The 18699-nt window shown below is 37.9% G+C and overlaps 1 protein-coding gene across 3 annotated transcripts in view; it reads left to right on the top strand.

Moving 5' to 3' along the window:
- Positions 1-18699, top strand: part of robo1 (roundabout, axon guidance receptor, homolog 1 (Drosophila)) — a 169924-nt gene that overhangs the window by 90296 nt on the left and 60929 nt on the right. For all 3 annotated transcript variants that reach the window (XM_038292000.1, XM_038291999.1, XM_038291997.1), the window contains exon 3: positions 14955-15112. In XM_038292000.1, the coding sequence (XP_038147928.1) occupies positions 14955-15112 (158 nt within the window). The remainder of the gene's footprint in view (positions 1-14954; positions 15113-18699) is intronic.

The following is an 18699-nucleotide window of genomic DNA, read 5'->3' as shown; positions in this document are numbered from 1 at the left end:
GGAATACTTTATGTTGGCTTTGTTTTGCACGATGCATAGTGACTGCGGCGTGTCATGAGGTTGAGCACATTCTGAGCTTTTGTTTGCCCATAGTTTTACTCCTCCGTAGGCAGATTTTGAAAAGCTGCTTCTTTTCAGTTTTGCATTCTTATGGTAGTTCTGATTTCAAATAAATATTTTATTTTGGACTTTTACTGTTTTTACTACAACAGGAAATGAAGTAATTATGAGATCATCCCAATTATTACTCGAACCACTGGCTCTGATCTTTTCTTTGGAAGAAAATATATTTTGTGAATTTTGTAATGGATTAATCGTGGTGACAGGTGTTATTTTTAATGCATTAAATGAATCAAAAGACCTTCGGATCCCCAATCAGAGTCAATCAAGGCAAAATTATTAAATTCTGATCTCTGGTGGATAAATATACTTGGTTCCATCACTTACTTGTTGATTTGACTTTTAAAGTTACATTAAGTACTGATAAATTTCTGCTGAAACACAGCTTGTGGGGGAGCTTGAAGTACACATTATGCTCAAAGCTGCCTGCTTAAATACATAGAGTTCATGGTCCTTTGGACTACACTTTAATTTAAAACAATATTTTTGCAAGTAGTCTTCTAGGTTGCACCTTGGGTACCTCACTCATGCCCCCTTCAGATAAAGCTCGATTTGAGTCTATACAGCAAGCCTTTTTTAATGGTTTGGGGTCCCATCACGGCAAAGTGACTGCGATCAGAATAATAAGTGAAACCAGTTCCAAGAGGGTAGAAGTTTGAAGCCAAATCCCTTGGTTTCTCTTTCATGATGTAACAAGCTAAGCAATTTGTGCATGCGAGTCAGCATTTTGAATGTATCATTGATTTTACGCTCACTACTTGTTGCTCCTCTGTTGTCCATTCATAAGCAGCTTTTTTGTTTTCTTTTTTTACCTTCATTGTTTACATCCCATTTCTATCTTCATTCTTTTACGTCACCCGCTAACATTAGTATTATAACGCCTGTTACAGCTTTGTCAGCTTCAGGTGGTTTCAACTTTACACATATGTCTTTTTTGTGCAGATAGCTTATTTGCCTTTGTATGGATGTGGAATCAAAAGCTTGCCTTTAACCATAACACTCATTTCAAGAATTGTAATGAAAATAAGTGTAGATTCCTCAGAAGGTTCATATTTGCTTGACCTTCTCTCTGCTCATTTCACTTATGCTGGTTGGTTCTTTAATGATCCCATTTACATATCTCTGCATCTTCATTGAAAATAAGCACCAGTACCTGCTACTTACTCAAATTTTCCTGCTTTCCTGTCGACAGTCAGAAACTTTTCTTTTCCATTTCTTTCTACATCCTTTCCCAAATTCCCTTTTTCCCTTGTACTGGATGAGCTCCTCTAGTCTCTAGAGTATATATTAAAATGAAATACAGCTGCGCAAAAAATATGAAATTGCCTATGTTGGTCCTGCTCAGGAAAATTGTACATTAAAGCTTCACTACTTTGGATCGAAGGATGAGCCAGGTTTATGTGATTAAATAGCCACATGTTACTTTTTCATATGTGGGTGTTTAGAAGATCTGTCAGCAGCTAGAATGCAAAAAACAACTGCAAATATACAAGATTCACATTTAATATTCCTCAAATCCAGTCAGGTCTGAGCAATGCTTAAATCATGTTTTTTTTTTCTATAAGCATCTTACTGTATGTCTAAAGATCAGATTTTGGTTACAGTGTCCTGCAAACATCACATTTTTGTGGGGTATTCATGTATTACACTGTATTTTGTTGGGATTTTATGATTATATAGGATATTTGGTGCTGGGTCAGGTCTCTGAATAGGGTGTGTAACATTGGTTGTGCTAAAAATTGCATAATTGATGTTCTATGAGCCCTAATGCAAGCCTGGTTATAAGCCTCAGAATGAAACGACAGGTTTTCTTCCTTTTATGGTATGCTCATGAATATTTAGATAAGCTGTGCGCTGATTGGTTGGTTTATGACGAGCAAACCTGCTGAGAAAAGATGCATCATAGCAACAAGCACTCACTCACTGAAACATCAAATTGTTGATATGGTAGGGTGACCAGACGTCGTCTTTCTCTCGGACATGTCCTACGTTTTATACCTGAAAAAATGTCTGAGAGGAATTTCAAAATCGTCCAGGATTTTCGTCGACTACAGTGCAGCCCGTACTCAAAACAAGGAGCCAGCGAGGGACCGAGCAAACAAATCCAACCCGGTGACACACAACCAGAAAACCACATTAAAATTGTAGTTATAACATGATATAATGTGAAAACAGTATTAATACATTTGGTATTCATACTACTGGATGCATGAAATGTAATCTACAGTTAACGCTGCCATTAAATGGCTGTTTACCTTTTTGAAATGTTATCACGTAAATATAGTACTAAATTATATAAATAGTTTTGGAAAAGCTCCTGATACAAACTTTCTGAGGTATTGGATTGCACTTTTTAAATCTGAGTTATATAAAAACTTTGCCAAAAGATATAGTAAAGAAAAACTTTCCTTTAGAACAAATGGTGAAATAAATTTAAGACGCCTAAATCCCTACTCAAAATAAGATTGCATAAAAAGACCCTTGATATTCCTGTTTGCCAGGTTGTTCTCGGGTTGCTTAGATTTAATTCTGGGAGGCTATGCAAGAACCTTGCAGCACCTCGAAAGAGAAAAAAAAAAAAGATTTCTCCTACCTCAATAAATCTAGCTGATATTTTGAAGTACCTTTAAATTCTCCACGCTCTTCGGCTTGGCTTTGAACCCCAGAGAGCAGCTACATAAATCAGCTCACTAGGATTCTTCAGGCATGTTACCAGTAGCAAGTTATGCCATAAAACAAAGGAGGAAAAACTATAAAATGACATTTCTTTTGTCTGTGAACCATCAGATCAGATGGAGAATCTAGGACTTCACACTGTCTGTAGACCTTTCTCTATGTCAGTTTCACAGGGATCAGGGTAATTTCTGGCACATTTACAGAACTTTTCTCCCTGGCATAGGCAGTGCTTATTTTTGCATGTAAAACAAGTTGACAAGTGTAGTGAAAAGCTGTAGCACCAAAGTTTTGGCACTGATCTTACAAGAGAATGCATTCACCCCTTTGGCAAGTGTTGAAGATGAAATTTCAGCTCCATCTCTTTCGGGTGTACTATATATGACAGCATTCCCTTGCCCCATTCATTTGGATATCACTTCCCACTGTAGCAGATCCCATCCTGGTCAGGGTTATGGCCATCTTTTCATCTTCTCATTCCCCATCTGGGAGAGTTTAAGGTCCATATGGAAAGTATTGAAATGGGGACAGCAGCTGATCAGAGAAAGATGTGCAACATTTCAGTGTTGCAGCACATGTTTGGATACCAGTACGGTTATTTGCTTTGTCTCACCCTCTTTAACATTCCCGTGCCCTCGAACAGAGGAAGACCCCCAACCTCTTCACTTTTACTTAACCTCTGTAACTTCTTCCACTCTACTCTTCCTCTTTCCTTCCTGCTCTCCCGCCTCCCTTGCGCCTGGTAAAGTGATTGGAGTTGGATCAGCATGGTGGAAATGAAAGTGGCCATGACGAAAGGCTGAGGGATCGGCTGTAACATTATATTTGGATCCCCTTGTGTTTTTTTCCTTCCCCATTTTCCTCTGAGCCAGTCTATTTCCCTCCAAACATATTATCCGGTTCCCCTTAACCCACCATTTTGGCTTCTCTACTGCTGCTGATTTAATCCTAGTTTATATTACCTTCCCATCCAGGTCACTGTTATCCAAAACAACCACTCACTCCTACTGTTAACTGAACCTCTATCAAATCAGGAAACATGTGTTAGAATGTGATTTCAGTGCGGATTTTAGATAAAGTAAAGAATTTAAAAAGTTCCGGTTGAAATTAGTTTGTTAAACATGTATTACAGAAACATCCGTTCACCACATGTGTATTGGCTCATGTTTAGTCACAGATCAGTCAGAGTACATATACAGTTGTAAGAAAGTTCTATATCAGTACTACAGTTTGATGCGAAAGGATTCATACCTCTTAAACTTTTTCTTTCCTTAATAATCCTGTTAAATTAACATTAATTTGATGCAAAAAATACATCAGTCAGAGCTGTGCATGTATTGAATCCCAATAGTCATTGATTCTGTAAAGTCCTAGCTACAAAACACCTTTGTGCAACATATACTATATGGTAAGCTATTAAATGAATTATAACCTGGACTGAAACTCTGCTTGACAATCACGTTTTTGAGCAGTTTAATGGACTGTTGCTCTTTTTTAGGCCAAAATTAAATGTTTGTGATGAATGAGATACATTCATCTGCATTTAACCAATTCCCTTGGGGAGCAGTTGGCTGCCATTTTGCAGCCCCCCCAGGAGCAGTCTTGGGTTAAAGGTCTTGCTCTGGGAAGCAGAGTGGAAGTCTGTGGTAGTGTGTGGGACTTGAACTCAGAACCTCCGAGACCCAAGCACAATTCTCTAAACCCTAGGCCCCCAGGTTTTAAGAATAAAAACCTGAAAAGTTTGCTCCAGTTTGTGATTCGCTCCTTTATTCTGAATTACCCTTAAGTATTACCAAGGTTGGGTACGGAAAACATAATTAAGGTAGGAAGCTATGAGGCCTAAGGATCCTGTAATAAACTGGAGAAATAAATGTAATGTAAATCCCTTAATTGTCCCACAATGGGGAAATTAACTCTACGTTAAACCCATCCCCTTGGGGATCAGTGGTCTGCGATTGTGTGGCACCCAGGGAGCAGTGTGGGGTTAAGGGTGTTGCTCAGGAATAGGGGTGTAAATCACACCCATCATGGCAATTCAATTCAGTATTGATTTCCTGACCCAACGATTCAATTATTTTTAATACTCAAGAATACACCACCATACGATTTTATTTGATTAATTGATTCCTTTTTATTTCCTTTCCTTTTAAGTAGAAAAGTTGTACTCCACCGAGGCCTATGAAAACCTCATTCACTGAAAAATAATAATGCCCCTGCATTATAGATACTGAAAGGCCTTGCATAAAAAAATACTGCACAAAATCAGTTCAATTGAGTGCAATGCAATACCTCGGGTCCAGAGTGCGAAGCGGGTATCGGAAGCCTTTGTTCTCCACAATGCAATAGGTACGTATGTTTGTACATATGTAGAGCGCGATTGCCTTGGATATATTCCTCGCCCTCTTAAAGGCTGATTTATACTTCAAAACCAGGTCGTCTGCGTAGGTGTCGCAGTGAATAAAAAGCCGTCCCCGCCCCCTCTTCAGACACTCCGCTGCACCTCTCCCAAATTGTAACTGACCGCAGACAGTGCCACAAACAGGAGGCCGGCTTGTTTTGTTTTTGTGGCCGAAATTAAGGAAAGCAACTCACCCTTTTCCCCTAGGATACCCGCTCTTTTTTGCCGTCATATCTCTCCGTTGTCGGACTAACCTCGCCCCCACTTCCTCATCGCCTCAGCCGCATCTAGACCTACAGCATATAGCACAGACCACGTGTCAATATTGAGCATAAATCAAAAATGTCTGCATCAAGCTCATTATGACACACTGGTGCAGGAGGAAGCGCGGTAGGAGGGCAAAATAGGTTTAGCGCCACCGCAGCACGGGAGTCAGAATTACGCCCAGGAGCAAATGGATAAAAATAACCCGGAGGGAAAAAAAACAAAAACAAAACATGAGTCGCTACTCTTGCACACGTGTCGATGCATCGGATTGTCGGCTGTTGGATCGATACAAAACTATTATTATTTACACCCCTTCTCAGGAACCCAGAGTGGATCCTGTGGGGATCAAAGTGAGTACTTGCAACCTTCTCAGAGCACAAGCACACAGCTCTAACCCACTAGGCCAACACTGCCCAACAACACTGGGAGAATCATCCTGGAATTAAATATATCTTTACTCTTGTATTCTTACCCAAACATCATCCTCCACAAATTTACTCTATTCCCTTTATGATTGTGGCAAAGTGCAAGAGGCAGTTCTTATTTCTGCATTTGAACATGGCTTTCTTTTTGCTTTTCTAATACCAGGTTTGTTGAGCAAATTCATTTTTTTATTTCAGAGTAAAGAAGATAATTATTGAAGCCAGCTATATTTTATGATTTGTTTGTAAAAACTTAAAAACACCAAAAGGTTTTCTCCCTCTATTTTATTATAATGCATTAGGTTTTGCTGGTTTATCATACAACATAAAACATACATAAAATATGGTAGCTTCAACTTAAAAAAAAAAAAAAACGAATAAAGCTCAAGGTGTATGAATGTTTTACACACTAAATATATCTCACTACAATATATTTCAGAGTAGCCTTGGGGTTTCATATCATCCAATTGAACATCTTCTTGACCCGCAGCAAGCAGGAGCAAACTTTAAACATCTTATCTCTTTCATACCAGGATTCTCTCTCTTTTCTCTGCTGTAGTTTGCACAGCACTGCTATTCAATACTATTGTATCAGTCTCCACTGTTTTTAGATAATATAGCTTTGTTTTGAGAAGATGAGCAACAGACAGAGGAATGTCCTGCTATCTGGCTGTAGGATCTCAAAATAACAGTGAAGTCAAAAAGTCTCACAGCAGATGTTTGTACTCCAGAATGATCCGAGGAGGGCAACCATTAGGTCAAATGGCACTGTGCGTGATCCTCCACTCTGCAGGATAGTGTGCAGTGTTTATGGGTTTAACGTCTCATATGGCCAGTTGTGTTAGACAGCTGTTATGTTCCTGTTGCAAGGCACCTTCTTAGGTTGTTCTCCTTGTAGAAATAAGTCTCACTAAATGCCGAGTTCTGTTTAGAGTATTTGCCATCTTGACTGTTGCTAATCCATTTATCCATTATGTATCTGCCCCTTCTGTCTCTATTTTATTTATTTATTTATTTTTTTGCATCCTAAAAAACACAGTTACACAGATGGCCTGGCAAAGAACCTTGCTTGTTAAAATAGACAACTACATTAACTTCACTTCCGCAGGAAGGAAAACAAGTTCTCTCACATCTTTAAGGCTGTTTAAGGCTGTCATCACCGCTCTGGGTTCTACACTGCTTCTTTTGTCATGATAAAAATGGGAAGAAGGGGGTTGAATCTGAAGGAGAAACAGTGGTGGAGGTCCGGGGTGGGGGTGGGGGGTTCCAAGCGCCAAGAATGTTAATTGGCTAGATTGTTTTAATAAGGTCCTCATCCTTGCAGATGCTGAGAGGTTAGCTGGTGGGGCCACACAGACTGAAGCTCAGCTCACAGTGAGATATTGTCAGAAGACAGCAAGTGACCCATGAGATATGTTTACATGAACAAAAGTAATATAAATAAACACCCAACTGGTCTAAAAACGTGTCAAGTAAACACGCCAATCATAATATGATTGCATTCAAGCTAACTTGCAAATCAACTAAGTGGGGTTGTTTATGGCGATTTAACCATCCAATGGGCATGCATGTAAACGCTTGTCAGGACTAGTTATTCTACATGAGGTAAGCTGACCTGAGTGTGCATGTGAGCTATGCATCAATGTGGCACGTTTTTTGCTGAGTTACATAACACATTTTTAGTGCGATCATTCATTTTCAGTTTCTGTATGTGAAAGCTGCAACCGGTCAAACAGTTGTTGCCCAGCATATTGTAAGTATCCTACGTTTATAGTGTATAGTTCTATGTGGAGTGCTGCTGTGTCTCTCTAGGTGAACCTCTTTTCTCGTGAGAGTGTTGCAAATAAATGTGACCTTCTGCTCGTAAAATGTTTATTTACCTTTCTCTCTAAGCTGTGTGTCCTTCATTATTATTTTATTGCATTGTGAAGCGATGCTCAAGCCTTGTTTAGGAATGGAAAACAGAATGTAATTCCACTGGCAAATAGGCATGTGCTTAAATGTGGAATTTTAATTTAACTCTGGCCTTTTACCTAACAAGAAAACTACTTCTCTCAGTACATTTACTAAGGCCTTTCATGTGTATTCTGAATCTACATGCTGATTGTTTTTAAAGCTACCAAATTCACAGAGGGTGTGTCTGTGTTTTTTAGTCACTCAATGTTAATGTGATAATTTCATGCAGATGTTGTTACAGTCTGGATTTCGTTGCTGGGTGTTCCTATCAGGATTTTATTGGATCTTTATTCTTTTATGTGTTGCAGCACAGAAAAGAAAGTAAGAATGTTGGTCCTTGCATTCTTTTTTTTTTTTTGTATCTTAGATTTTGGCCTCTGCTGCTTGAGCACTAAACCCTCTTTACTACAGTCCAACTCCCACTTGGCCAGCACTCCAATCAAACAATCACTGTTTATTGACCTACGAGGTGCCAAGCCAGTCACTCACTCCATCACTCACATAAACCTACCTCCCTGCTGCCCTTCTGTGTCTTTTACTTTGTCGGCCAAACGCCATCTCTCTCTTCAGGCCTGACGAGAAGACTTATGGCCATTTAAACAAACACAGGCACTCAATGGTCTCACTGTCTGTTCAGCTGGGGGCGAAATGTCCTTTTAGGTATGTGTGTGTGCACGAGGAAAAACATGTCTCAATGTAGTGCATAATTGTCTTTGGATACTAGCACTCATGAGGTCCTATGAGGAAACACTCAAACTGCTCAACTCTCTGTAGCCTCTTTAAGGCACTGCAATTCTCAGCTTTTAGTTTTATGTGCTGGTGCAGCTTGCTTAGGGGCACTACTACCTGCTTACGAAGGGGTATCCAGTGACATTACAGGCATCCGCACCCCTAGATCATTTTTTTCTGTTTGTTTCTGTAAATATTATTTATTCATGAACTAATAACATACCAGATTTTTTAATAACGAATTTCTGTACATTCAATCTCTTTCTCATCTGTACCTCCCTGTCCCAAATTCTCCAACGTGGTGACTGACTTGCTGTCTGCCTGTAAGGATTTTCCCAAAAGACAGTGTTCAACAGACATTTAAACCATTCAAGCTATCTAATTTTTTTGTGATCTAAGTAGTTATATATTTAAACCTGATGCCATCAGTAGTCTCCCTTATAACAGACGCCATCAACAACGTCTTGTCTGTTTCCCTGACTCAATGCATGTCACTTTGGTGGTTCACCTTTACAGTAAGCTACATTACATTTGCAACCCAGCTAATAACATTACAACATCCAACATCTTTAAGGGAAGAAACAGAACAAACCGCAATCTTACAAAACCGCACTACATGACGAAGAAGAAAAACAGGTGTCATCTAAGAGTGACAGTAAGACTTTCATAATCTGTTGATAATACCAATGTTCATGAGCTAAATCGCAAGGTGTTTCTGTATGTCTATATTTTCAAACCCTCAACAGTAGTATCTGTCACTCATCCGCCATGTGCGGTTACAAATTTCCTAATTGCGCAGTGTGGAAATTCTGTCCAGGTAGAGTCCACGCAGGAGCCAAAATTAAATAATTGGGCCACTCGGCCTCAGAATGTGTCAAGCATAAATCAAGCTTAACATTGGTTCTACATTTCTCAGACATATCGTTGTTTCTGATCAGGTGTGGGTTTTTGTTTGCCAATGACAGAATGACCTCTAGGAGCAACCATGGGAGCATGAACTTTTCCCAGAGTATCTGTCTCATATTCTACTTTCAGAGTATAGTTGCAGTTTAAGAAAGTTTCTTATGCACATTTAATTGGCTGCCTTTTCTGATATTTCATTCACCTTTTTATCTTCAAATAGATTGCGATCACTTTCCACAGCAAACAGCGGAAGGAACGTGCTACAAAAATGCCACAGTTATTTTAATCTCGCCAAAGCTTTGGTGGATGAGTGATCCAATAAATGACCATATTTTCAAATATGGGCAAAGCTAGGTGTTTTTTTGTTTTATTCATATTGATCTGTGTTTTATTTATGTATATACATTAACAGATTCAGGTTCCAACATGCAATAATGCTCTGCTTTGTGGCATAACAGTGCACTTGAGGAGAGCAATGATCTTGGAGCTTCTGGAGCATGCAGGTGCAGTCCCCTAAAGGCTGCTGGAGTAAATGTTGTCCGCCCTCGCTGACATATTTACGGGTCTTCACAAGATATTTGGTGGTCAAACAGGCAGCTAGGCTTTATGTACTTCAAACCATTGTGGCTCTGCAGCTGCGACCTTCTATAGAATTTCATTGACATGAAGGGCCTCTCTTGTCATAAAAATGATTTATGCACACAGAAATGTGGATGTATTTAAAAAACAATAAACTTGATCATAAAATAACAAAACATTTACAGGTGGGAGATGATTTGACGTTTTATTTTGATATCAACTCTTGTTTCAAGTCTCTGATTTTTTTTAGTTCCCTGTGCTTTTGCTTGTAAAAAGTTTATGTGTAATCTTCTATCCAAGTTATTATGATAGGTATAGAGAGCTGCCCAACACTCAGAACAGAGGGCTGAAAGTCAGACTGAGAGAGAAAAGACTGTTCACCTCATGTCTGTCTGTAAAAATGAGGTAAGACGATAGAGGAGGGATTTCTTTTTCAACATACTGTTAGAATCTGACTGTATCATCACAACCTGTGGGGAAACGACACATGTATGCAGTGCAAACAACATGCTCACTGTGCATACATCTATGGCAAATTAACCACCAGCCACGGACTAGCACTGGGCCTTCGAAGGTTAACACACCACCACCACGAGGCTGTCTTTATGTAAGCTTCCCAGTCTGTGTGAGCTGAGAAGCAGGTAGGCTAACAAGGTCACATGTCGAAGGGAGGGTGAGAAATTTTAAGACAAAGTGAGATATACAATGTAGTGGGATGGAAAGTCTAATCTGTTGATTGGCTGATGAGGAATGACTGCAAGTAACTGTTATACATATAGCCCAGAAAAACGATCCCGTCTGTCTGTCTTTTAAAGAAGGGATCAAAGCAGAAACTTGTGCCATTGTTTTCTTATTATTTATTCTACCATGGCTTTATCCCTGCCTAATATTTTTATCATAATATTTAATCCTGTTTCCCTTATACCCTCGCAGCTCTAAAAGCATCTGGAGTTAGATACTGTAGCTTCAGCAAACATGGAGGAGAAGCAATATTTGTTCCTTCTCTTTTTTAATACTTTTTTGAAGTTTATTTTCAGTGGTTTCATCATTCATTTCACTCCCCCTTTTAGGGTTAGGCTTGTCTGTCCTTATTCAAAGAAAAAAAGCCAAAGCCAAAGGCCAGACCCATGCTGCGTTGTGTCTGTATTCTGAATTGACTTTGTGTGCTCTTTGATAAACCTTTAATTCCTTGGTGCGTGTGTTTTTATATCCTTCCACAGATTTGCAGGGAGCTTGTTTTACTTGGTTTCATTTCCTCAGAACAAAGCTCAACAGATCTTCCCACCCAGACTTGTGTGTGGCATTGGGTCTTTATTTTCATTAATGTTGAAGGTCCAACACAGGAATCTAATTTTAATTTGAGATTTAAACATCTGTTTTCAATTTCTTGCGGAATAGACTGCATGTGTATGGGTGCACGCGTACGTGGGTGTGTGTTTTTGTTTGAACAAAGAATAAAAATGCGCCTGATGAACCGGTGGGTTTTCATGGCTAGATGTAGCAATCTTAGTAACTGTAATATCCTAACTTATAACCTTGGATGATCTACATAAATCCATGGCTTGTGTTAGATAATATGTTGACAGTACAATTTTTACTCACACACGTTGCAAATCTGGCTTTCTCAGAATTGGGCAAACATCAGCCAAAAACAAAATTACTATACTCAATCATGTATTTGGCAATATGCTGTGAGGATGCTTTTCTTTAGCAGAAATACCAATGACTATCAAAAACTAGCGGAAATTTGGAAGGAAGTAAAGAAAGGACAAAAATATATACGGCGTGGCAACATCAAACTTGGGAAAGGAAACTTATTGAAGCTAGGCCAAAAAATATAAATTTTCCAGATCTGTCAATACCCCTAACATTTAAAATTCCACAAATGTATGGGACATTTACAAGATGGTTACATACACTTCTAAATGGTCAGTCACTTCTAAATGCCAATAATCACACGGTGTCTGTATTGTACAGAATGAAAGAACATGGCTGATGAAAGCTTAAGTATAACCAAGAAGACACTAGAGAGTACGATCAAATGCTGTGTTTTGATAAATATGTCTGTCTTGTGCAGAGTCAGCAGTCTCACAGCATGCCATGTCCGTCATATGAGACAAGAAGTGTTTTGCTCTGACAAAACAGAAGAGAAAATGTGGTGCAGAACGGATCCCTTTACCTTGACAAAGCAAACTGATAACTGTCCAGGTCCGGATATACCCATTTCTATTCCATCATCAGCATATTTGGGCAAATCCAGGACAGACAAAGAGCTGTCTTCATGCTGGGACCTGTGGCTGTGGCCTATTTCCACATATTAAAGAATGAAATGAAAATCGCTGTGTGCATAAACACACAGGGTCTAGCTTTCCTGTTAATGGCTCAGGAAATATTATCTGCTAGGGGACAGCTGCAAACTCACAGGACAGACAGAATAGTGGAGTTGGCTCATTATCCTAAACACAGATACAAACCCCACCAAACACTTTAAAGACAGCTCACAGTGTGAGAGCATTTTGTCCCCCCTCTTAGAGTCGGAAAGGGGAACATAAGGGCTTAAAGGGCTTTATGTATCTGCCAAAAGCAAGGGATTTACTTACAGGTCCTGATCGAAGTGGTCGAGGAGTTTCGACCATCCAGATCTAGAACCGTTTTTCTGTCTGGGAGACTGTCTGGCTGCCTTCATCCCAGAGGAATTTGTTTCCACTACGCAGATGTTCAGGGCTGTCTGCTGCGCTGTACTCAGCTGTGTTTATAACAAAGAGGTGTTGGTTTGGAGGAGGAGAAAGGGCAGGGAGGTGAAGGAGTGAGTGCTTATGAGGAGGGGTTGGAGGTCACAGTGCTGATGGTGTAAACACTAAAGGATATCTCCCCCTTTCCTCATGCTTTTCACGTGTAATTTCTTTCTTCCCTGGTTTCCTCCTTACATGTTATATATGTTTTTCTTTTCCAAAGGGACAGTCAAATGTGAATGATAGCTAAAAGAATAACTTTGAGCTGAGCAGGAGTGGTAAAGACCCCACTGAGAGGAGAGATAGAGCATAATTAATATTACACCACCAAAGCTTACTGCAAAGTGCATTTATCACATTGCTACACTAGACAAGGTTCTTTATTTTTATCTTTAAGTGGATCTCAGTTATTGGATGATCTGAATCAATGCTGGCTGCCGCATTTTCAGTGTTTGGCTTATTCAGCTTCTAAGGCTGCAGACTTTTTTAGCAATCCTCTTCAGAACAGATTGGCCTTACTGACACAAATAGAGTGTTTCTTCAGATGGAGTTGATGATTTAATGGATCGGATGTTTATTGTTTACATTTTCGTTCCTGAATGACTCGATCCGTTGGTAACCGCACTGAATGAACTCAACACAGCTGCAGCGCTGAGGAAGGGCTCCAGTTCTGCATTTAATTTAGTTTTAAAGCACATTCTGAACAAATGTGCAGATTTGTCCTATTTTTGTAGTAGAATATCATTGATAAAATATCTTGTTTTTTTTTTTTAATTAACACCTATTAGTTAGTGATTGTATGGTTATGATTTTCCAATAAAAGAATCCTCCTTCTCTCAAACTAAATTCTTGTTTTGAATTGAAAAGGCATGCAAGAAGTACCAAGCAGTGCTTTAGAGTCATTGACTTTAATGACTTAGGCGCAAACTTTCAAGCATACATGACATACCTTTTTTTAAATCTGTAATTTACAGCAAAGTGCATTTATATACCTATATATTACAAGCTGATATTAAGTTTCATTGTTGAAAAGGTATATCAGAACATGACAAAAAGTTCTCTTCATGATTAGCTTTTGATGTCTCTTTGCTTCTTCTGATTTATTTCCTAAAGATCTTATTGATATTGAAAATAGTCAACATTTAGTCTTCTTCTTTCTGTATATACCAATCCTGTTAACAATATCACCAGGTAGAGCTTAGATATTATAATGTTAACATATGACTGGATGCTAAAAGTAAACCTGGAAATCAGCCAGTGCCAAACTATTAGTTTTCTTTTCATAAAAGACTGCTATGGTGGGTTGAACAGGTTTATAGTTTACTGCTGTGCGGAAACAGTTTTTCTTTTATGTATTAAAATGTTTGACTTCAGATTTTTGTGAAGATGTTAAAACTTTTTTAAAGCAGGTTTCCACGGAGTAAACTTGAGTACCGCCAAAATAAGACACACTGCAGATAAAACTTTTTTGTACACTGTTGGTCCTTATGATTGTAGGAAAGTGTGGTATTAATGAGTTTTTCTAAACAGGGTGGTAAAGTGATGGTTTCTGATCATATTTGTGATTTTTTTTTCACTGAGCCCAGATAAATATACCAGAATTGCTGTTTGTTTTGCCAGACCTGTGGTATAAATAAAGTAGATGTTAGCTTTAGCTCCTTTAGGGTTTTAATAAAGATCATTTCCAGTTGGTAAAATCAATTAAATTAAGATTTTCTTTCCAAGACACGAATAGGGATGGAAGTGAATGTAAATTTCTCAGGTTAAATAAGAGCATGATATAGAAGTATAAAGCGTCGGAGGAAGATGAGGGAGGGATGAATAAAAACTGATAAGCAGTGAATGCTGCAAGTAGGAGTGTTTGCTTCATGTCTGTATTTGAAAGTCTATGCTATTCAGTAAACATAAAAGGATGAGAAATGCTGATGACTACTGGAGTGAGTTATTGACAGTCAGTGGAATGAAAGTAAGGCTAATTGTGAAAAAGTATTTCAACTGTAATTACAATATATCAAAAGGCTTAGAATTCTCTTTTCCATCCATCTATCTTTTTTTTTTTTTACTTCATATAGCTGATGCTTTTGTCCTGCATTTGGATAATCTATTTAATAATGGCAAATGTTTTGTTTTTTCCCGGTTTCTCTAAATGATATGTTCTCTTATCTGTTTCTGTAGTTCTACGAGATGACTTCAGGCAAAACCCTGCAGATGTGATAGTTGCAGCTGGAGAACCGGCTGTCTTGGAGTGTCAGCCACCACGTGGTCATCCAGAGCCAACCATATCATGGAAAAAAGACGGAGTAAATATTGATGACAGAGATGAAAGGATTACTGTAAGTATTTCTCATCACCTTTTACATTCTTGAAATTGATCAAGCAATATAACAACACTTAGAGACTGCCCCATATAAAAGACCATGTTTTATTTACGCATGCATCAGGCTAAACTGTTTGGCTTATTTCCAGTTTGCAGTCCTTGAAAAGCTATGACTTGTTGATACCGAGTTCTCCTAGGTCTACTTTCTAGTTGAGGACATAATAAGCAAATTTAAGGACAGCATTGAAAATGCTTCCTATCCTAATTACTAATATGGGAGGAATTTTATTATGTTGTTGTCATAGAGTAAATTTCATGCAATGTGGGAGACACAAGAACAATTGTAAAACATGTTTTGTCTACCATTTAAAAACAGATTAAATTTTTATTAGCTTTTAAGTTAAGTTTAGTGTCCTTTCAGCTTTTAGTTATTAGTACACTGAGAGTATCTAGCATAACAAAAACAGTGCCCTTTATGTGTATATTGTAAAAAAAAAAGAAAAAAAAAAGATTTACACTATATCTAGTGTTGTGATGTGCAAAACACTGACAAAATATCCAAATATATCATGTTCAATGGCAGACGGTAGTTTGATGTTCAAAAGGATTCTTTTAAAGTACTAGTTTGCTGTAATCCATACATCCTTCCTTTTATTTGCAAAAATCTAGCCCTGTAGCTATATTTATAGTCTAGCCTATAAATTGTATATACAATGTACAATTTTCTTCTGCCTCGCTTCTTATCTCTAGAATACCTTTGACTTAATTTTAAATGCTTCACTGATACTAAAAATACATACTTAAAGTCTTCTACCCTAAGCACCAGTGTTATCACAGTGACATGGTATCAGTATGTATCAGAATTTTAATTTCCATTCAGTTTGTTACTAGTCTGGCTAGATCAAACCTGAAAACACCCTTTTTGCAGTCACAAGCCAAATTCTTAGTGTATCTTTGTTTACTCTATGATATAAGTAATTCCTACATTAAAATGTTTTAACTTTGGATTTTAAAAATGCAGGTCTCTTAGACCTATTTCATTAGTTAGGACTCCGTTATTGATTTGAAGAAAGTCTATTGATGAGATGGCGAAAGGATGAATGACCTGACCAGGATTAAAGAAAATAAGGTTTTACTCAGCAGTAGTTTTTACTGTAGAATCTTAGCAGCTATCTAATGCCTTTAATTAAAAGACCAGCAGAGCTAGCACAATTTTATCAATTACCCCCACATGTGTCACTTCTAAAGATCTGAGCAGAGCTACTTTATTAGGCAAGGCAAGAATATTTGTATGGTACATTCCAGTAGCAAATCAGTGCAAAATGCTGTACATGAACAAAGCATAATGACCTGGCATAGCAGGCATATTTTATTGTTTCGTGTAAAGCACTTTAAATTGTCTTAGCACTAAATTATGCTATATAGATGAACTTGACTTGCCTTAATCTGAAACTGAGTTTTGTTTGGAGATGTACTCATAATATTTGAAAAAGTTATTTATCTCTGTTTAACAGAAAGCGATATAATTCATAATGGGTATTTGATCTAAAAAAAAAAGCGTCATGAATGGAATTTGTCTAATATTGTTCTAATAGCAAAGCACCTTTCACATGGTAACTTAGCATTTTCAAAGTGCTTCTGTTCTTTTTAAAAACATCAGTCTTGTTCTTTTGTCTCATTTATTTTATGTCACTCTTGAAATATTTTTTAGTAAAGTTTATGAACAAGGTTCTCATCACTGCTGTGTCCAGACTAAATTGGTCTGTTGTAGCCTGCAGCATGTTTTTAGCGTTCTTTGGAACTGAAACAGGTTCTGAACAGCTGCTGTTGCTCACTATTAACTTCTCATCATACATGCAGCCTCACATGCCGTTCTCCTTAATGGCTTCTCTAATAGACAAGCTAGATGTCATGTTTGACCATCTAAAAATGTGTAATCAACTGTGGTGATTGATGGGTGACTGGATCTTGAGGGCAATGTCAACAGAGTCATGGTACCACATCCAGTTTGTTTATGTTACAGTATATTTGGAAAGTGGATGTGGGAGGGGTGAGAGGGGCACAGAGGTCGTAATCTTTTAATGGGATGAACAGCTGAGATTGTAATAGGGGGTCTTTCTCAGCCAGCCTGCATTTTAATGTTTGTTTCAGTCCACTCTTTTTTGTTTGTAACATGCTGAAACGTGCAGTCTCCTTGGTGATTATACCTTGGTCTTAAACCACCTGCAGAGGGAATTTTCTCTTTGCATGTGGATGATGTATGTCACAACAGGCTGTCCTGGTCAGGATTCTTTAGCCCTCAGCATAGATCTAAAGCAGTAAAGTATAAATTGTGTTCCTATTTGTTATTACAATAAATGGCACATCTAGGCAGTTAGATGTTTAACTAACTTACAAATAAATGTCCTGATGATGCTATCTTCCCTGCCCATTTATGTTGATTGATATTGATATCCCCTAGTTTTGCAGGTAAGTCTTAATGCAGTTACAACACGGGTTACAAGATGACTTCCAATGTTCTGTTAACATACTGTAGTTGTAAAATGGTTCTTAATTTGTTTGAATACATTTCAACACTCATCCTGCTGTTCACTTGTTGAGTGCTGCACATTGGCATTTAATCATATGCAAAATAAAAATTCAGAGAATTGCTCTACAGTTTCTTTAACCTACCTTTTTTTTTCACCTACCATTCACCTACCACTCTGAACTAGATGGAATTCCTCATAAACTTTAATGACTGTTGTTTTATATTTTAGCAGAGTATCACTTTTACTGTTAAAATATTTTTAAAATGTTTACTGAGGTTGTAAAGCTCAGATCTCATGATCAGCAATCATGGTGGACAATCCATTATACAATTTTGCAACCTCACTAAAAGAAAATAGGTTGTTTTTTGTGAATAACAGGCCTTACAAAGTTCCTGTTTGTATTGATGAAAAAATTAAAGACTGTCGCCCAGCAATTAAGAACCATGAATTTAATTATTCAAAAAAATTACCTTTATTATAACAAATGTATGTAATCTGATCAGGACAAAAAAAGGCCAATAAAGTCACAGTAAATAATTTGTAAAGATATGTTCCAAATATTGCTGGTTTCTCTTATCCTTTGGTTGTTTTGCAAACACCAAAGCTGTGTTTTGTTGAATGTGGTCATGGTTGTCAAACAGAGCAGATAGCTGAGTCTATCAGGAACAATGCAGAGGAAAAAATAAACACATGAGGAAAAGAAAAAAAAATCACAGCACTTAAACCTTGTTAAATATCAGCTTTTCACTGGAGCTTTCTACCAGCATCATAAATGGCAGAAGCGCAGTGCATTGTCCTATTCTTTTTGTGTTATAGTTGTGGTAAATAACAAGCTTAGAAAATTAATTACCTTGTGAATACATACAAACAGGATGCTCACTGTGGGGGGGTTAGTTTATCAGCAATGCCAAATTACATGAGACAAAAGGAGATAGGATAGAGCAATTTCTCGATAATGGAGTGATAATATTCAGAGTGCTGGGACATTCAACATGCTTCTGTTTTGTGAAAACAGAATATTTATTAAAAGAAGCAATCCAGTGCATTAATATTCTTTAGCCTAGTCTAAGGA

Source organism: Cyprinodon tularosa, unplaced genomic scaffold, assembly GCF_016077235.1.
Source record: "Cyprinodon tularosa strain WSP-4 unplaced genomic scaffold, ASM1607723v1 ctg305, whole genome shotgun sequence".
NCBI classification, from domain to species: Eukaryota; Metazoa; Chordata; class Actinopteri; order Cyprinodontiformes; family Cyprinodontidae; genus Cyprinodon; species Cyprinodon tularosa.
This window is presented reverse-complemented; position numbering and strand designations above follow the sequence as displayed.